This window comes from Rattus norvegicus, chromosome 18 (genome assembly GCF_021556685.1).
Source record: "Rattus norvegicus strain SHRSP/BbbUtx chromosome 18, alternate assembly SHRSP_T2T, whole genome shotgun sequence".
NCBI classification, from domain to species: domain Eukaryota; kingdom Metazoa; phylum Chordata; class Mammalia; order Rodentia; family Muridae; genus Rattus; species Rattus norvegicus.
In genome coordinates, this window is record NC_141551.1 from 61,026,586 (window position 1) to 61,048,022 (window position 21,437).

Here is a 21,437-nt window from a genome sequence, read left to right on the forward strand (position 1 = left end):
TTGCCTCTGTATTTGCTGTATTCTGGCTGTGTCTCTTCAGGAGAGATCTACATCCGGTTCCTGTCGGTCTGCACTTCTTTGCTTCGTCCATCTTGTCTAATTAGGTGACTGTATACGTATGGGCCACGTGTGGGGCAGGCTCTGAATGGGTGTTCCTTCTGTGTCTGTTTTAATCTTTGCCTCTCTATTCCCTGCCAAGGGTATTCTTGTTCCCCTTTTAAAGAAGGAGTGAAGCATTCACATTTTGGTCATCCTTCTTGAGTTTCATGTGTTCTGTGCAGCTAGGGTAATTCAAGCATTTGGGCTAATAGCCACTTATCAATGAGTGCATACCATGTGTGTTTTTCTGTGATTGGGTTACCTCACTCAGGATGATATTTTCCAGTTCCACCCATTTGCCTATAAATTTCATAAAGTCATTGTTTTTGATGGCTGAGTAATATTCCATTGTGTAGATGTACCACATTTTCTGTATCCATTCCTCTGTTGAAGGGCATCTGGGTTCTTTCCAGCTTCTGGCTATTATAAATAAGGCTGCTATGAACATAGTGGAGTATGTGTCTTTTTTATATGTTGGGGCATCTTTTGGGTATATGCCCAAAAGAGGTATAGCTGGGTCCTCAGGTAGTTCAATGTCCAATTTTCTGAGGAACCTCCAGACTGATTTCCAGAATGGTTGTACCAGTCTGCAATCCCACCAACAATGGAGGAGTGTTCCTCTTTCTCCACATCCTCACCAGCATTTGCTGTCACCTGAGTTTTTGATCTTAGCCATTCTCACTGGTGTGAGGTGAAATCTCGGGGTTGTTTTGATTTGCATTTCCCTTATGACTAAAGATGTTGAACATTTCTTTAGGTGTTTCTCAGCCATTCGGCATTCCTCAGCTGTGAATTCTTTGTTTAGCTCTGAATCCCATTTTTTAATAGGGTTATTTGTCTCCCTGCGGTCTAACTTCTTGAGTTCTTTGTATATTTTGGATTTAAGCCCTCTATCAGTTGTAGGATTGGTAAAGATCTTTTCCCAATCTGTTGGTTGCCGTTTTGTCCTAACCCCAGTGTCCTTTGCCTTACAGAAGCATTGCAGTTTTATGAGATCCCATTTGTCGATTCTTGATCTTAGAGCATAAGCCATTGGTGTTTTGTTCAGGAAATTTTCTCCAGTGCCCATGTGTTCCAGATGCTTCCCTAGTTTTTCTTCTATTAGTTTGAGTGTATCTGGTTTGATGTGGAGGTCCTTAATCCACTTGAACTTAAACTTCGTACAGGGTGATAAGCATGGATTGATCTGCATTCTTCTACATGTTGACCTCCAATTGAACTAGCACCATTTGCTGAAAATGCTATCTTTTTTCCATTGGATGCATTTGGCTCCTTTGTCAAAAATCAAGTGACCATAGGTGTGTGGGTTCATTTCTGGGTCATCAATTCTATTCCATTGGTCTGTCTGTCTGTCTCTGTACCAATACCATGCAGTTTTTATCACTATTGCTCTGTAATACTGCTTGAGTTCAGGGATAGTGATTCCCCCTCAAGTCTTTTTATTGTTGAGGATAGTTTTAGCTATCCTGGGTTTTTTGTTATTCCAGATGAATTTGCAAATTGTTCTGTCTAACTCTTTGAAGAATTGGATTGGTATTTTGATGGGGATTGCATTGAATCTGTAGATTGCTTTTGGTAAAATGGCCATTTTTACTATATTAATCCTGCCAATCCATGAGCATGGGAGATCTTTCCATCTTCTGAGATCTTCTTCAATTTCTTTCTTCAGAGGCTTGAAGTTCTTATCATACAGATCTTTTCACTTGCTTGGTGAAAGTCACACCGAGGTACTTTATATTATTTGGGACTATTATGAAGGGTGTACACACTTGTTTCTTAAGAACACTTTCCACCATGTTAATAGGGCCACATGAGCTTCCTTTTGACTGACTATATGCTGTTTCTTAAACATTTACTTCCAAACATTTCATCTGACTCTGCTTTGGCTCTAACTTTTAGAGGTAGCAACAGACATCTAAATGCAAAGGTGGTGATCTTTTCTTGAAACTAAAAATTTTAGTTCATTTTTACCTTTGTTGTTGTTGTTGGTGGTGGTGGTGGTGGTGGTGGTGGTGGTTAATTGGATGGTTTTGTTTTGCTTACGCATTCTCCCCTACATAGTCCATGCTGGCCTGGAACTTGCAGTCCTCCTGTCTCTCCCTTCCTAATGCTATGACTACAGGAATGTACCACCATACCTAAATTTTTAACTTTTTCAGCCATCCAGTTTTTTTATTTGGTTAAGTCTTCCTGTTTCTTTGTCTTCTTCTTTAACTTCTTTCTGTATCTTTCCTTTTTAACCAATAAGAATCTTTAACATAATCTTTGTTCTCCCTACATATACTGATTGAAGATTACAAAAACACACTATCTCTCCTAATTTTACTACTCATTAATAATTCATGGCATAATGTACGGAAGTAGGCTGGGAAGTCATGAGGCAGAGGCAGGTGGATCCCTGAGTTTGTGGCCAGCCTGGTCGACAGAGCAAGCTCCAGGTCAACCAGGACTATGCAGAGAAACCCTGTCTCAGAAAACAAAAAGAACTTCCCCAGCTCCCCCCTAAAAATAAACAGAAGTAGAATCAATAAATTATCATTTACTCATACCAAAAATATAATAAATTTTAAGTTTAATAAAGCAAGTCTTTTTTTTAAGATTTATTTATTTTATGTATATGAGTACACTGTAGCTATCTTCAGACACACCAGAAGAGGGCATCAGATCCCATTATAGATGGTTATGAGCCACCACATGGTTGCTGGGAAGTGAACTCAGGACCACTAGAAGAGCAATCAGTGCTCTTAACCTCTGAGCCATCTCTCCAGCCCCCCAAATTTTTAAGTTTAAATTGGTACATACAGGTATACAAAAATCTTCCCAGGTATAAAAAGCATACTAAAAAATACTGAGAGCATAGCTTCCTTGCTTTGTTTCATTTTGGTTTTGTTCTGTTTTTTGAGACATCACTTCTATCTGTGATCTGGCTGTACTGGAGCTTGCTCTGTAGATCAGGCTAGCCTTGAATAGTTAGCCTTGGCCTAAATATTTTAGATATAACAGAAGAATCAGTCTCTAAAACATGTCCACCTTCTTGTCTTTCAGATATGGGTAAATGCCACCTTACCAAAGGCAGACAAGCTCTAGAGATTCGCAGCAGCTTATCTGAAAAGAGAGCACTGACTGATCCAATCCAGGGAGCTCCTTGCTCTGCAGAGGCTCTGGTACGCAATCTGCAGTGGGCCAAGGCTCACGGTAAGCCAGAGTCTGCTTCTTGTGAGGATGTTCTTTTCACTCTGTTTCTTGTTTGTTTATTTTGCTTTGGTTGTTGAGGCAGTGTCTCTGTGTAGCCCTGCCTGGCCTGAACTATAGACCAGGCTGGCCTCAATTCACAGATACACTTACCTCTGCTTCCTGGGTGCTGAGCTTCAAGGTGAGTCCATGCTCAGCTAGCTGTAAGCTTATCTTTTTAATCCTAAATCTTTTTATTCTAAGTAAACAGGTTTCTCCTAAATTTCACAGTGAGATTGGGGTGAGTGGGGACCAGGTATAGTGCTGTGGGCCTGTAATCCCAGCACTTGGAAGGCTAAGACAGGAAGATCATGAGTTCACAGATAGTCTGGACACATGGCAAGATGTTCCCTCAAAAGAACGAGTGTTCATCTAGTAGGCAGTCCAAAACTAATGTTTCATTGATTCATGCTAGAAATACCTGATTGTTTCATTTACTATTTAACTATTAGTGAAAACTGATTTTATTTTTTGATGTTTTTGTTTTTGTCTTTTGAAAAAGGTAGCCCAGGCTGGCCTAGAACTCTAAAACGTATGTAATTGTGTTTAATTCTTCTGTTCTGAAAGTGAGCTTAAATTTTTATTTTTGTGGGATGCAGGCAAGCCTTTGACTTCTCCACACTGTCACTGTTAAATATGCAACGGTCAGGAGTCAGGCAGGTCTCAAGTCTACCATATGCTCAGCTTGTCTAAGAAGCAGTCCTTGTTGCATACGGTCATTGATGGTGACTACAAGTTCTCCTGTGGAGCCAACACACTCATAACTACTATTGTCATGCTATCTATGACACTTAAGTGGTGGATGGAGTGGCAAAGACAAGAAAAAAATGAAGAGAAAATCATATCTGTAGCTTAATGACCCTTCTGGTGGTTTTTCTTTGGTGTAGAATAATAAGCTTGAGTTACTGCCTGAAGGATGGACTTGGGATTTTCCGTAAAATTCCCAGGTATCTACTCTGAATCTCTTATGTAGAGAAGGTTGAAAAGTAATGTGTTCCTTGAACTTCTGTTCTTAAAATCTTTATAATACTTTGTTCTCATAATTTTTGGCAAATTAACAATGTTAGAGCACATTGTAAGGTAAAATGCTATAAATATATCACCATTAGATAATTGCACAAACAGTTAAAATTGTCTTTTCCACAAATATATATATATACATATATGTGTGTGTGTATATATATATATACATACTTTTATCTGAACAACACAAACAAAATTACAGTGGTGAGGATAGACATTAAGGTGTCGCTAGGGCATACCTCAGTAGCTGAAGTGTTAACCTGTCACACATGCAGTCTGAGGTGGAGGTCTCAGCACCACACCACAAAATTAAAATTAAATAAACTCAGCAATAAACAAAGCCTTTCATAAGACAAACCAAATGGGTGTGATGGTACACACCGCAATCCCAGCCCTTGAGACCCTGAGGCAGGGGATTGAAAGTTAAAAGCTATCCTGGTCTCGTTAGAGAGTTCCAAGTCAGTCTAGGCTACACAGACCCTATCACCCTATCTCAAAAACCAGAGGGAGATATACTTAAATCAATTATTTCATATTTTAATCCTACACAGACTTTAAAAAACCTAACCCTGTTTTAGAAATGTTTTAGTAAGCTGGGTGGTGATGGTACACACCTTTAATCCCAGCACTCAGGAGGCAGAGGCAGGGGGATATCTGTAAACTCAAAGCCAGCCTAGTCAACAGAGCAAGTTCTAGGACAGGTAGGCCTACAAAGAGAAACCTTGTCTCAAGAAAAAAAGAAAAAAAATGTTTTAGTGAAACAAGTATATTTATATTTCCTGTCAATTAAAAACAGTATGGCATATGTAAGAACCATGAAAGAGCAATCCCCAACAAGTCTGAAGCATTAAATCTATGAAATATTGGCTAATAGAAAAATATCAAAATTCCAAAATTCTGAAGCTGTTCAGGAGTAGCAGAATGACTAGTTAACACGTTATCATAGTCAGTTTGTAACATACACTTCATAACAATTCTTGTCAGTGCATGAGGTTTTACCTTAATCGTAGATTGCTTACCTAGAATGTGCAAGACCCTGGACTTTATCCCCAGCATCATCACACCACACACACACACACACACACACACACACACACACACACACACACACACACACATGTTCTTGTCACAAAGATCAAGTCATTAATAAAAGTCTACGTATATTTTATTACTACTAGGAAAACCATATGGCAAAGAATTATAGTAAATAAAAAGTTTTAGTCTATTTGTGTGTGTATGTTTTCATAGTAACATTATGTAATTTTTTGTTTGTTTGTTTGTTTTTTCCTTTTTTTTTCGGAGCTGGGGACCAAACCCAGGGCCTTGAGCTTCCGAGGCAAGCGCTCTACCACTGAGCTAAATCCCCAACCCACATTATGTAATATTTTTAAGCAAAGAATCTAACCTGTTCTGCCCATACAGATATTTATGATCTATCAGTAAATTTACCAGCTACTCCTTAAGTGATATTTTTTATAATATTTTTTCTCCATCTTTATTAAATTGGGTATTTCTTTTTTTTTTTTTTTTTGGTTCTTTTTTTTTTTTTTTTTTTTTTTTTCGGAGCTGGGGACCGAACCCAGGGCCTTGCGCTTCCTAGGTAAGCACTCTACCACTGAGCTAAATCCCCAGCCCCGGGTATTTCTTATTTACATTTCAATTGTTATTCCCTTTCCCGGTTTCCGGGCAAACATCCCCCCCCTCCCCTTCTTTATGGGTGTTCCCCTCCCCATCCTCCCCCCCCTTGTCACCCTCCCCCCCAACAATCTAGTTCACTGGGGGTTCAGTCTTAGCAGGACCCAGGGCTTCCCCAAGAAGTGATATTTTTATAAGTTGTTTCTACTGTTCTTTTCCAGAACTGCCAGAGAGTATGTGCCTTAAGTTTCAGTGTGGTGTTCATATTCAGTTAGGATTTGCTGCCGAGTTCTCCAACGTCATGATAATCTACACAAGTATAGTCCACAAGCCACCTGAGATAATAATGTGCGACGCCTATGTTACTGACTTCCCTCTTGTAAGTCTCTTGCTTCTTATGTCTAAAATACAGTAGTAACTTTTTGCTCATTAAAGACTAAACTTTGAAATGAAGTTATAGCTTGGAGATACAGTGCTTGCCTGGCAGGGGTAAGGCCCTGTGTTCTATCAAAGGAAAAAATCACTAAATAATAAACTTTTAAAAACATAAAAGTTGGGGCTGGAGAGATGGCTCAGGGGTTAAGAGCACTGACTGCTCTTCCCAAGGTCCTGAGTTCAGCAACCACATGGTGGCTCACAACCATCTGTAATGAGATCTGATGCCCTCTTCTGGTGTGTCTGAAGACAGTGACAGTGTACTTATATATAATAAATAAATCTTTAAAAAAAAAAAAAACATAAAAGTCCAGCTCAGCAGTGATGGTGCACTCCTTTAATTCCAGTGCTTGGGAGGCAGAGGCATGTGTATTTCTGTGAGTTCGAGGCCAGCCTGGTCTACAAAGTGAATTCCAGGATAGCCAGGGCTACAAAGAGAAACTCTGTCCCAGGGGGAAAAAAAAAAGCCAAAGGAACCAGAAAACAAACCCCATAAAAGTCAGTGATAAGTGTGAACGAAGTTTACGTGCTCATATGAAGCTATCCCGTGTAACACTGACCTGCTTAGTGTTTAGTAGCTGCCACAACACCTTAGGTTTGTCCAATTAGAAGAGTCTAAACTTGATTTCTAATTCACTCAGAAAGGATGTCTTTAGTATATTCTCTAAATAGAATTTCAAATGTGAGAAAAGTGTAATATATATGCAAGGGCCATGTGGGTGTGGATGTGTGTATAAAAAAACGTCCTGGGTGACATTATTAGAACATACAACTCACCACTAGAGCTGCAGAGATGTCTCAGAGGTAAGGACACTTCCTGCTCGAGCAGAGGAATGGCGTTCAGCACCCACATCAGCCTGGTCACAACACCTGTAAGTCTAGTTCCAGGACATCCAGCATCCTTTGGCCTCCAGATGTACCCATATCAATGTGATAACATGCACTCACCCGGGCACACGTACATATACACATATACATATACATATACATATACATATACATATACATATACAGTTAAAAACAAATAAAAGACTTGTCAAGCTATGGTAGCCATAGGAAGAACAGAAATCTGTCCTTTCCAAACATTTAATTCTGATATCGCTTTGGACTAGTTTAAAGGAACCAATAAATAGGTATTTATTCCCCTGTGTATGAGTGACAAATTAAGAAGTAAGCAAGGACTAAGAGAAAAAGAAATCACAAATATCACTTATATTACTTATAAAGGCTTCATGAAGGGCATAGCTTCATGTGAGTGCAAATTATGTAACATGGAACCCCCAAATTAGACAGTCCACCTTGCCTGCTGTCATAGCTACAGTGTGTAGGGTAGACCTCCCTTGAGTGCTGGGCCAGAGAAGACCACAGGCTTCCTCTGGAGGAGCAGAGCGCCCCTTGTTTTTCACTAGTGGGTTAGCTATAGAAAGAAGAAAGGAGGTAATTTTTATCTTGCTCATTTATTCTAAGTATCCTACGGGTATGAATCTCCCTGCAACTTCTCAACATGATAGTAAAGAGAGAGAATCCAAGACTGAAAAGGAAACTGGAACAGGTTACAAAGTGTTTCAAAGAATAGTTTAAAAGGCAACTGTCATTTTAGAAATAACTTGAGTAGGGGCTGGGGATTTAGCTCAGTGGTAGAGCGCTTACCTAGGAAGCGCAAGGCCCTGGGTTCGGTCCCCAGCTCCGAAAAAAAGAACCAAAAAAAAAAAAAAAAAAGAAATAACTTGAGTATTTTTAATGTAACTACTTAAAAAAGGTATAGAATCTAGAATTCCTTTGGCAATATATGACCTTAGAAAATTATTTTCATGTTTCTTTAGTCCTAGATAAGGGATTCCCTATTCAAGCCCGCGCTCAGGAGAGAACAGCATCTCTAAAGACATTTTATCTAATGGACAGTGTTATAACTTCCATTGATTGCATCATTGAGATCCACTGACTTGTTCTTGTTTTTGTTTTTATAGGACCTAGATATTGATCCAAAACATGCCAATAAGGGGACTCCAGAAGAAACTGGCAGCTACTTAGTGTCCAAAGAGCTCCCCAAGCACTGCCTCTATACTAGACTCAGCTCACTACAAAAACTAAAGGTTACTACTGCCTCTCCATTCATAGCAGCTGACAAAAGCTGATTGTGGCTCATCCAGGGATGAGCTGCTCAGTTTGGGGATTAAACTGGAGCAGCAGTGACTAAGCCACAGTGGGTCTTCCCAGTGGTATTTGGCATTAAATTCTGCCTCTGATGCTGGCCTGGGGACTCTGTCTTCTATGCTGTTGAGAAGTTGAACACAGAGTAGATAGTCCACTTTTGAATGAGATACCTTTTTAAGCAGTTTCCTTTGTTTTAGCGTCTACAAAACATATAGCAAGCTAAAATAGGAATTGCTCTTTCTTCTAGTTCTTGCCGACTAACAAATGAGAAACGTTCTGTTTCGCCTCTCCTCCATTATCTAGCTGAGTTACTGTCTAGTAGTGTGTTCCAGCAGCTTAGGCTTAAATGTGCATGGAAGCAGAGGATTTTCACATTGAAGGAGCCTGTCTCTAGTTATGGGAAGGATGAGATCCCAGTGCCTCAAATGCTGGAAACGCCTTTCACAGTGCATCAGAAGTGGGAAGAAATCTCGGGGTTTGCAACTTACTTTAGCAAGAACTAGAATTGGATTAAACAGATAAGAATTGAATGATACAGCCTGCCTCTTTGCTTTGGGGGAGTTGGAAAGGATGCCACCTGGATTTGGAACCTCAGAGAGGGAGCTGAATGGGGCTTTGGGGTAGGGTGGGGGTGATCTGTTACGGTTTCCACAGTTAATAAACGTGATACACCTCTTTTCATTTTTAGGAACATCTGATCTTCACAGTCTGTTTATCCTACCAGTATTCAGGACTAGAAGACACTGTGGAAGAGAAGCAGGAAGTGAGTGTCGGGAAACCTCTTATCGCCAAGTTAGACATGCATCGAGGACTGGGCAGGAAGACTTGCCTCCAAGCCTGTCCCATGCCTGATGAGACTTGCCACAGCTCCACATCTACCTCAGCAGGAGCAGGGCACTTCCATTCCTCCCAAGACTCCTTCCACGATGTGTACCATTCTCAGCTCGGCAACTCAGACAGTGCTATGCCACCAGACAGGTGCCATTGCAGCCGGACTCCACATGCGTTCATTTCCAACTATCCCCCCCACCACTACTGCCAGTTTGGTAGAAGTAATGTGCCTGTAGAGACGACTGATGAAATGCCGTTCAGTTTTTCTGACAGGCTTATGATTTCTGAAAACTGACCTTCATGTTTTTGAAAATTAGAATAGTTAGAGTAAACTCACATAATTTAACACTTATAAATAAGGTGTGGTGAAAAGGCAAATGCGTACGTATGGAGAGAAAACTAGCAACTGTTTTTATAGCAAGTTCTCAGGAATATGAAACTTTAGAATTACATTATTTAAGCTGGGCAGTGGTGGTACACATCTTTAATCTCAGCACTCAGAAGGCAGAGGAAGGGGCAGATCTCTGAGTTCGAGACCAGCCTGGTATACATAGTGAGTTCCAGGGCAGCCAGAGATACAGAGAAATCCTGCCTAACAAAAACAAAAGCAAAAAAAAGATTACATTATTTAACCAGACTCTCTTGCTTTTGTCCTGTTTTAAGGCTTTGTGAATTAATTTGTTCTGTAAAAATGGGGGGCTGGGGATTTAGCTCAGTGGTAGAGCGCTTACCTAGGAAGCGCAAGGCCCTGGGTTCGGTCCCCAGCTCCGAAAAAAAGAACCAAAAAAAAAAAAAAAATGAAGTATGGGGCCTGTAAATAGTGCTCAATGGTGCAGTGCTCAGCTAACGTGTGGAAGGCCCTGGACCTGCTCATCGTTACTGGAGGGGAAAATGTGTTATTAGAGTAAATGTGTATGTGTATCAGATGGTTTCATTTTGACCACTCAGAAGAGCCGTGAAATGGCGTTATTATAGATTGAGTTATGTTGCTAACACCAAAAGAGAACCCTTTCTCTTTTTCAGAGTTATTTTATTTATGTGTATATGTGGGAGTCTCAGTGTGTATGTGTACTAATGGAGACCAGAAGAGGGCATCAGGTCCTGGAACTGGAATTACAGGCAGGTGTAAGCCACTCAGTGTGAGTGTTAGGAGCTGAACCTATTTCCCCTCCAAGTGCTCTTAACATCTCTCATCCCCAGAGAGAACCTTTCAGTCATTGGGCTTAATAACTTCATTTTATCAAGGGGAAAACCAGCTAGAGGCTAGCTGTCTTACTGGAGCACAACTGAAGTCTCAGTTCTAGTCTCAAGTTTTTCTTCCAGTGCTTTCTGCTCTACAAGTGGTTTTGCCAGACTGTGATGGTGCATGCCTTTAATCCCAGCACTCAGGAAACAGAGGCAAGTAGACCTCTGTGAGTTCGAGGCCATCCTGGTCTACAAAGAAAGTCCAGGACAGCCAGGGCTACACTAAGAAACCTGTCTCAAAAAAAACAAAAACAAAAACAAAACAGTCTTAGAGCTAGGGTAATGGCTCAATTAATAGAGTGCCAAGGGTGAAGACCAGAGATTGGATCCCCAGCATCTGCATAAAAGGTTGAGGGTGTAGACAGGCAATTCCCTGAGCTGTTCGGCTAGCCAAATCAAGGCTGTCTAAACAAGGTAGGAAGCAGCTGAGGAAGACAGCCACTGTCAACTTCAGTGTCCAGTTGTGTGTATGCATATGCACTCACACAACATACATACATACACACAAAGGTCTTGGGAGAATGCTAGCACAGAAAGTAGGCATTTGGACTGTCGTGGGGTTTCTGTTACTATGGTAAACACTATGACCAAACACAAGTGGGGAAGAAAAGATTTATTTCAGCTTACAATTCAGGTGATACTCCATCACTAAGGAAAGTCACTGATGGAGAGGCCATGGACGAGTGCTGCTTATTGGCTTGCTCTCCAGGGCTTGCTCAGCCTGCTTCCTTACAGCATGTAGGACTAACAACCCACAGTGTGATTGATTACTCATCAATCAAGGAAATGCACCACAGACCCTACAAGCCAACCTGATGAAGGCATTTTCTCAGTTGAGGTTCCTCTTCCAAAAGGACTAGTTTGTGTCAAACTAACAGAAAAAGGCCAGCATATGGACCTTCCCTCAACCTCTTTAAAGTGTGTGACCTTTCAAGTCTCTGGCTTGAGCATAAAAGCCAGGTAACCTTGTCAGTAAGTCACAAATCCTTGTCAAATCCCATAGCCAGAGCTTAGGTCCGTGCCGTGTACATGAGGACAGGTTTAACATGACTGTTGTTTTACTTTCGTGGGTTCTCTTAACAAACAGCCTGGTATTTGTGTATTGTCTCCTGTTATCTGAGACAATCCATAGATAAGTTACGGAGGCTGGAGAGATAGCTCAGAGGTTACGAGCACTGGCTGCTCTTCCAGAGGTCCTGAGAACCACATGGTGGCTCACAAGTGTCTATAATGATGTCTGGTGCCCTTTTCTGGCCTGCAGGCATATATGCAGGCAGGACACTGTATACATAATAAATCTTTAAAAGAAAAAGATGGGGCTGGGGATTTAGCTCAGTGGTAGAGCGCTTGCCTAAGAAGCGCAAGGCCCTGGGTTCGGTCCCCAGCTCCGAAAAAAAAAGAACCAAAAAAAAAAAAAAAAAAAAAAAAAAAAGAAAAAGATAAGTTAAAAGTGAATTGTATTCACTCCAGAATTACTTTGTAAAAACAAAAATGCATATTTAACATGACCAGTTTTTAATGTACAAAATATTCTGTGTAGCAACCCAGAACAGCATAACAGTTTATCTGCATTGGGATTATATTCTTGTTTGCTTAGCTGTGTTTTCCTAATTGTATATACTGAACAACTGTTGTGTAACTTAAAATACAGATGTATGCAACTATTATAAAGATGCCCAGTTTTGATAACTTTCTCCTGAGGACACATGTTTATCTTTCTATAAACACACTCTTATGTATGAGTACTGGTGCGGCATGCATGTTCTATGTCATGATTCTAAAGGTGTTTGTTTCTAATTCACGTTGGCTGTGGATATAGCTCAGTTAGGGTGCCTGCTAGCACAGCCAAAGTCTTGGGTTTGATCCACAGCACTGCAGAAAAAAAATAAGTCTGCTCTTGCCTACACACCTTTTTTTCATGAGGTTTGACATGTTGGATCGACCTCATCATAAGTAGTAAAACGAGTACGTGAGTATTTCCCACTAAGTGGCGAGGTTTGAGAGCAGTGGATAGCACCACTTTATGTATGCCAAGACCAACATCTTCTATCCAGTCTCATTTAACCGTCATCAAGCTTGAAACTACAGATGAAGAAACTAATTGTTGAAACTAACTCGAAGTGTCCGTGGGCCTCGGATGACTCAAATCTAGACCACAGTGCTGTTGCTGCTGTTACAGAATGATGGGGAGGTAGTGCAATGACTGTAAATCACTGCCAGCACTGCCGTACGCAGGCGCTCACACTCGATGGAGGAGAAAATAAAGATTTCTCTGTCTAAGAGACAAAAGAAAAAAAAACTTTGAAGTCTGCAAGAACTGGTTATCTTTTGACAGCAGAAGAAATAATGTCTTAAATTAGGAGACCTCACATGCTGGTTCTTGGTTTTCTCTAACCACAACAGGAAAAGGTTTCAGGTAACTTTTTGGTTTGGGTTGGGTTTCTGGTTTCTGTTTTAAGAAAGGGGGGTCTCTAGTCCTAGTTATCCTGGAGCCGTCTCAAACGCAGAGATCCTTGACTCTGCTTCCCAAGTGCTGGAATGAAATGCATGTGTCGTCATGCCCGGCTTTCTGAAAACATTTTTTTTTTTTTTGGTTTTTTTTTTTTTTTTTTTTTTTTTTTTTTGGAGCTGGGGACCGAACCCAGGGCCTTGCGCTTCCTAGGTAAGCGCTCTACCACTGAGCTAAATCCCCAGCCTCTGAAAACATTTTTACAGTGTCTAAATAGCTCAGTCTTAAGGAGGATACGCCCCACTCGTGTGTGTGTGTGTGTGTGTGTGTGTGTGTGTGTGTGTGTGTGTGTGTGTGTGTGGTGTCTGTGTGTGTACATGAATACATGTGCCCTCAGACCAGAAGAGAATGTTAGATCCTCTGGAGCTAGCCTTGCACTCATTTTTGAGGCACCAACAGCACTAGTCCACTGCGAGAACAGTGTGCTGTTAATGTTGAGCCGTCTCTGCAGCCCATACCTTGAGACAGTAACTCTCCCTGAAACTAGGGCTCCCCAATTCAGCAAGATTCATTGGCCAGTGAGCCCTCAGGTTCCTCCTATCTGCCTACCCAGGCCTGGGATTATACCACACCCGGATTCCTGCACAGGTCTGGGGCCTTCACACTCTGGTCCTTAGACGTATACAGGAAGCACTGTACAAAGCAAGCCATTGCCCTAGCCCAGTAAAATACTAATGTTGAAGTGTTCACAGAAAATGATTTTCATCGGATGAAAACCACAGGTCACATTAAAGCTAACTCTTAAGCTGGATGCAGTGGCACTCCTTTAATCCCAGTACTCAGGAGGCAGACGCAGGCAGGTCCCTGAGTTCAAGACCAGTGTGGTCTACAAAGTGAGTTCCAGAACAGCCAGGGCTACACAGAGAAACTCCGTTTAATAGAAGATAGATGATAGATTAGATAGATAGATAGATAGATAGATAGATAGATAGATAGATAGATAGATGATAGATATAGATTGATTGATTCTCTAAAGGACTTGGCCTAAACTAATGATGTTGATATTGCCTGTTCTGATACATTTTTAAAATAGTTATTTCTGCTGTGAAGAAACACCATGACCAAAGCAACTTATAGAAGAGTTTACTGGGGGTTCACAGTTTCAGAGGATGAGTCCATGGTCATCGTGTCAGGAAGCATGGCAATACGCCAGCACAGTACCGAAGCAATAACTGAGAACTTACGTCTTTATCTGCGAGTCGGAGGCAAAGCGAGGGCTAACTGGGAATGGTATGGGCTCTTGAAACCTTAAATCTCTAACCCAGTACACACCGCCCAACAGACCTGACCCTCTAATCTTCCCAACAAGCATTGAAATATGTGAGTCTATTTGGACCATTCTCATTCAGACCATCTCAGCTTTAAAGTAGATTTACAAGCTTTAGTTTTATTCCAACTTCCAATAGAACGGTCCTTTCTGAATTACAAAGTGTGTCTCTAATTTTGATAATCAATAACAATCTGCAAAATACTATTCTGGCATTGCTATCTGACCTTCTCTTCTAACCTCCACTGTCTTCTCACATGAGGTAAGTGCCTTTTGTTGCTCTTCTCACTTTCTCACTCAAATACACACTTGACCTCCCAGTGGAGTCCAGTGGTTTTCAGACTGTTCTAGTAGCTCTCCTTTGAAGGAATAGGGGCTCCCCCTTCTGCTTCATAGAACAAGTCTGCTACTATTATCTCTTCTACTTTCCAGGTAAGCTGTGGTTTGCATGAAGTTTCTCAGACAAGGAGTTTCTAGTCTCAGTAGTCCAGCTTTAGCTTGGCAAGTCCCTCATGTACAGTAGCACCAGACCGTACTGCAGAATAGGGAAGGGGAAAAAGATCCCCGGTGGTTAGCAGTGAGGAGTGTAGTCCCGACTCCTCTCGGAGAAGGAGGGCATCTGTGAGTCAGTCATCCTGAGCTCCTGGTGAGCAGTTTTGGTCCCTGGAGCGAATAGCACCAAATTTAGCCCTCAAATCAACTGTAAGGTGCTTGCTGGCAGGTATTGGCAGCAAGACAAGGTACCATTTGCTACTCTCCTGCTTGAATCAGGAGATCCAAGAGGTAGGTTTCCTAAAGCATGTTTTCCCTCTGTTGGTATCACAGGACTTTTACCCTGAAGGGGTGTTGGGTTTTGTCAAAGATCTTGTCTGCAGCTAATGAGGTGATCATGTAGTGTTTTGTCTTTCAGTTTGTTTCTGTGGTGGGTCAGGTTTATTGATTTGCATATGCTGAACCACCTCTGCATCTCTGGGTTGAAGACTACCTGAGCTTTTTCTTGCTCTCTTCTCTTGCTTTCTTCTCTTGCTCCTGCCCTTTACCCTCTCTCTCCCCATTCCCCTCCCCCTTCTCTCTCCACTTGCCTTGGCTGGCCTCTACCTCTCTACTCTCCCTCCTCCTCCTCCTCCTCCTCCTCCTCCTCCTCCTCCTCCTCCTCCTCCTCCTCCTCCTCCTCCCCCCCTCCCTCTCTCTCTCTCTTTCCCCATCCCCCCTGCTTTTCTGTCTCTACTACACTCTCAACCCCCCCAACCCCCACTCCTGTGCCCTGAATAAACTCTATTCTATACTAAAAAAAGAAAGAAAGAAAGAAAGAAAGAAAGAAAGAAAGAAAGAAAAAGAAAGAAAGAAAGAGAAAGAAAGAAAGACTACTTGATCATGGTGGATGATCTAAGATTCGATTTGCAATTGAGTTTTTTGGGGTTTTTTTTTGGGGGGGGGCACCAGTGTCTGTAAGGGAGACTGTTTGTTTGTTTGTTTGTTTGTTTGCTTGCTTGTTTGTTTGTTTTGGCACCAGTGTCTGTAAGGGAGATTTTTTGTTTGTTTGTTTGTTTGTTTGTTTGTTTGTTTGTTTTGGCAGCAGTGTCTGTAAGGGAGATCGGTCCATAATTCTTTGTCTTTGTCTTTATGTTGTTTAGGTATCAGGGTGACTGTGGCCTGATAAAAAGAATTGGGCAGTGTTCCTTCTGTTTCTATTTTGAGGAATAATTTAAGGAGTATCATGCCAAGGACCAGCCTGAGCTTGGAGAAGGGTTCTGAGGACTGAGAACAGGGTGTCCGGGAGCAGGGGGAGAACAACTGGAACAAATCGCTGATACAAGCTGATGGCCTGTATTCTGCTTGACACAGCTCTCTCTTGCAGATCAAGACCCCAGTCTTTTATTTACATACCAACTCAATCATTACCACAAGTTCCCTTTTGATTATCTCATGATCCAGTGTCCCCTGACCCCAACCCCCTGTTCTTTTTTCTTCCTTTTTTTCCTTCCTAACATTGCAAATGAATTTAGAGATCTGCCTGTCTTTGTGAGCATAGACAATAAATTTAGCTGGGTGGGTTCTTGTCCTGAGATTACCATCCCTACCATGCCCGGGCCTGGATATGAAGTTTATATATATATGATCCCAACATGTGTCTGTCGTTATCTCTTCTGATAAGTTCTGGCTTGAAGTCTATTTTGTCAGATACTAAAGTCGCTATGCAGTCTTACCTCTTTGGGTCTATTTACTTGTAGTCTTTTTTTTTTCACACTTTTACCCTGAGATAATGTCTATCCTTGATGTTGTTGATGTCTGCCCCAGTCCCCAGAATAACTGTAGCCATTTTGTTCCATGCCTGCCAGATATTTCATACTGTTGCTGTAATGTGCTTGCCAGTCATTGACAAAGAAAAATAACCTTACTCAGAGCAGGGTCATGCCGACCACATACCCTGTTGTGCTCTGTATGTTCTGAGGTTTTGTTAATCTTAAGAAATTCCACAACCATAAGCTTCGCTTAGGACCAGAATATAAGTTAAAACTGTTCTGTCTAGCTAGCCAAAATAGTCTGAATCAAAACTAATCACTGGGCAGCACTTCCTGCATCTGCACATGAGTTCATTATGGTTTGGTTTTTTTTTTTTTTCTTTTATAAACTGGCCCTGAGAAATGTTCATGGTTGTGGCTCAGCCCCACAATTCTGAGCTATGCCCCTGATCGATCAGTCTTAGGGCATGAGGTCAATAAACCATCCCTATCTGACTGAGATCTGTGTTTGTGTGGTTTGTGGGCAACTCTTGGATCCCAACAATGTTAAGGCATCTTTCTTAGATGCAGCAGAAGGATGGATCCTATTTTTTAATACCGTCTGTTCATCTTCGTCTTTTTATTGGGGAAGTGAGACCACTGGTGTTGAGAGTTACCAATGAGCAATGTTTGTTGATTCCTGTTATTTTTGTTGTGGTGGTGGTGGTGGTAGTGTGGGGTTTCCCCTGTCTTTTGATTTGCTAGTCTAAGATTACTTATTTCTTGTGCTTTCTTGGGTGGTTAACCTCTTTAGGTTGAAATTTTCCTTCTAGCTCCTTCTATAGAGCTAGATTTGTAGTAGATCCTTCTTCAAATTTCTTTATCTATCTATTGCAGTTGAAAGTTTTGCTGGGTATAGAAGTCTAGGCAGGCATCCACGGTCCCTTGGGGCCTATGGAACATCTGTCTAGGCTCTTCTGGCTTTTAGAGTCTCCACTGAACATGCAAGTGTTGTTCTAATTGGTCTTTTATATGTTACTTGGTCTTTTCCCCTGCAACCTTTAATATTCTTTCATTGTTCTGTATGTTTGGTGTTTTGATTTTTGTGTGTCATGGGGAGTTTCTTTTTTGGCCCAGTGTATTTAGCATTCGGTATATTTCTTACACCTTGATAGACCTCCCTTTCTTTAGGTTAGGGGAGTTTTCTTCTATGATTTATTTTCTGTGCCTTTAATCTGTTTTTTTTTCTCCTTCCTCTGTTCCTATCATTTGTACATTTGGTTTTTTCATAGTGTCCCAGATTTCCTGGATGTTTTATGCCTGGATTTTTTTTTTTAGACTTAACATTTTCTTTGACTGAGATATCTGAAGAATCCATTTCTTCTCTCTTGTTTTCAGTGCATGGGAGTATCTCTTCCATCTCCTGTCTCTGTTGATGAGGTTTGCCTCTAGGGTTCTTGTTCACAGTACTAAATTTTTTATTTCGTTTTCCCTCCGTTTGCATTTTCTTTACTAGTTTCATTTCTACTTCCTTGTCTTGAATTACTTTCTCATTCATTCCGCTATATGTTGATGTTTTCATTAATAGAATGTTGATGTTGATTTTCTCTTTAAGATCCTTGACTATATTCATAATACTGTTTTGAAGTCCTTGCCTTGTGATTCAGCCATATTGCATTTCTCAGGCCCTACTGTGGTATGAATACTGGATTTTGGTAGAAGCATACTGTCTTGTTTGTTGTTGATAGTGTTTTGCACTGGCATCTAGACATCTGGTTTTGGAATGACTGTGAGTCTAGGTGTTGATATTTGGTCTTGACTTTTTGGTGGGTCATCCATTCCTCGGTTTCTCTTGCCCACTCTGAGTCTTGGGAGCTTGTATTGGCTGTGGGTTGCCTGGTAGGGAGTACTTCTGAGTCTTTGCCAAGTTTGACCACTAATGGTCCAAGATAGAATATATTTCTAGGTAATAGAAACTGAGACAAAAGAATGGGGAAAGGATAGGTGGAAACTCAAAGGGTTTACAGGACAGAGGAAACCACAAGGCTTAGTAGAGTCCCCAGGAAGTGGAATCAGAGGAGGAGAATGGTCTGCTACAGGGCTGGGAATGAGGCTGGGGAATTGGAGGACAGAAGGACAGTGAAGATCTCCTATCTCATTCCCAGGCCAGAGGAGGGGAGGCTGGGCCCAACAGGAGGATCTTCAGGGACCTAGGGAGTGGAGACAGAGAGTGGGAAGGCTCCAGGCAGTGGTCTGCTACAGGCTGGGAATGAGACTGGGGAGCCGGATACAGAGGACAGAAAGGAGAGTGAAGGTGCCTGACTGATCTCCAGGTGCCATAACCACCAGGTTCCAGACACAGAGTATGGTACCTCCCGGTGTGGGCAGCTGGATAAAGGGATGGGATGAGGGAGGAAGGATGAAGGGCAGAATTTGTGAGTCCTCTGGGAATGGGGCAGAGGAGAAGGAGAGGTTACAGCAGGTAGGCTGTTACCCATATTTTTTTAAATTAAAGACTCTTTATTTATTTAATTTTTTTTTTGGTTCTTTTTTTTGGAGCTGGGGACCGAACCTAGGGCCTTGCGCTTCCTAGGCAAGCGCTCTACCACTGAGCTAAATCCCCAACCCCAATTAAAGACTCTTTAAAACTCCAAAATTTTTAGACTTTCAGCAAAGTAGCAGGAAACAAAATTAACACACAGAACTCAGTAGCTTTTGTATGTATCAGTAGTAAACTTTCTGAGAAAGAAGTCAGATAAAAAAAAATTCCTTTTACAGATGGGTTGTCTTAGTCAGGGTTTCTATTCCTCCACAAAACATCAGGACCAAGGAGCAAGTTGGGGAGGAAAGGGTTTATTCAGCTTACACTTCCACATTGCTGTTCATCACCAAAGGAAGTCAGGACTGGAACTCAAGCAGGTCAGGAAGCAGGAGCTGATGCAGAGGCCATGAGGGGTGGGTATTGCTTACTGGATTGCTTCCCCTGGCTTGCTCAGTTTGCTTTCTTAAAGAACCCAGGACCACAAGCCCAGGGATGGCACCACCCACAATGGGCCCTCTCACCCTTGATGACTAATAGAGAAAATATCTTTCAGCTGTATCTCATGGAGGCATTTCCTCAAGGGAGGCTCCTTGCTCTGTGGTAACTCCAGCTGTGTCCAATTGACACACAAAACCAGCCAGTACATGGGTGGTGGTAGCACATATCTTTAATCCCAGTACTCCAGAGGCAGAGGTAGGCAGATGTCTGGGAATTCAAGGTCATCCTGGTCTACAGAGCAAGTTTCAGGACAGCCTGGGCCACACAGAGAAACCTTGTCTCACAAAAACAAACAAACAAAAATACCATTTACAGTAGCAAAACATGAAAACAACTAGTTAAAAAAAAAAAACCGGCTGGGGATTTAGCTCAGTGGTAGAGCGCTTACCTAGGAAGCGCAAGGCCCTGGGTTCGGTCCCCAGCTCCGAAAAAAAAGAACCAAAAAAAAAAAAAAAAAACCAGGAAGTGAAAGCCTTCTACAATAAAAATGTATTTAAAACACAGAAACACAAGCTTAAAGAAGACTGTAGAAGACCTAGAATGACCTCACATGCTAATGAATTGGCGGAATTAACATAGTAGAAATGACTATTACCAAAAACATTGCAGATGCAACGTAATCTCACTCAAAATACCAATGGCATTCCTCATAAAGCTATAGAGAGGGAAGATTGCAGAACTGTAACAAGATAAATTTTTGTTGGACTGGAGAGATGGCTCAGAGGCTAAGAGCACTGACTGTTCTTCCAGAGGTCCTGAGTTTAATTCCCAGCAACCACATGGCTCCCTACCATCTGTAAAGGGATCCAGTGCCCTCATCTGGTGTGTCTGAAGACATACATAAAATTAAAAAAAAAAAAAAAAGATAAGTTTTGTTGTTTTTTTTTTGTTTTTTGTTTTTTGTTTGTTTTTTTGGTTTTCTTTGGTTTTTTTTTTTTTTTTATTAACTTGAGTATTTCTTATATACATTTCGAGTGTTATTCCCTTTCCCGTTTCCGGGCAAACATCTTTATGGGTGTTCCCCTCCCCATCCTCCCCCCATTACCGCCCTCCCCCCAACAATCTAGTTCACTGGGGGTTCAGTCTTAGCAGAACCCAGGGCTTCCCCTTCCACTGGTGCTCTTACTAGGATATTCATTGCTACCTATGAGGTCAGAGTCCAGGGTCAGTCCATGTATAGTCTTTAGGTAGTGGCTCAGTCCCTGGAAGCTCTGGTTGCTTGGCATTGTTGTACATATGGGGTCTCGAGCCCCTTCAAGCTTTCCAGTTCTTTCTCTGACTCCTTCAACGGGGGTCCTATTCTCAGTTCAGTGGTTTGCTGCTGGCAACGCCTCTGTATTTGCTGTATTCTGGCTGTGTCTCTCAGGAGAGATCTACATCCGGCTCCTGTCGGTCTGCACTTCTTTGCTTCATCCATCTTGTCTAATTGGGTGGCTGTATATGTATGGGCCACATGTGGGGCAGGCTCTGAATGGGTGTTCCTTCTGTGTCTGTTTTAATCTTTGCCTCTCTATTCCCTGCCAAGGGTATTCTTGTTCCCCTTTTAAAGACGGAGTGAAGCATTCACATTTTGACCATCCGTCTTGAGTTTCATTTGTTCTGTGCATCTAGGGTAATTCAAGCATTTGGGCTAATAGCCACTTATCAATGAGTGCATACCATGTGTGTTTTTCTGTGATTGGGTTACCTCACTCAGGATGATATTTTCCAGTTCCAACCATTTGCCTACGAATTTCATAAAGTCGT

General features: G+C 41.7%; 1 protein-coding gene across 31 annotated transcripts in view; it reads left to right on the plus strand.

Annotated features, from left to right (window-relative positions):
- Nucleotides 1-12,346, plus strand: part of Malt1 (MALT1 paracaspase) — a 54,062-nt gene extending 41,716 nt beyond the window's left edge. For 3 of the 31 annotated variants that reach the window (XR_015642290.1, XR_015642293.1, XR_015642294.1), the window contains 4 exons: nt 3,145-3,294; nt 6,210-6,367; nt 8,391-8,516; nt 9,266-10,086. Coding sequence is in view for 11 of the 31 variants with exons in the window: in NM_001419765.1 (NP_001406694.1) it covers nt 3,145-3,294; nt 6,210-6,367; nt 8,391-8,516; nt 9,266-9,703 (872 nt within the window). In the remaining 20 variants the exon portion in view is untranslated. 31 annotated transcript variants of the gene reach the window in all.
- The last annotated feature ends 9,091 nt before the right edge of the window (nt 12,347-21,437 follow it).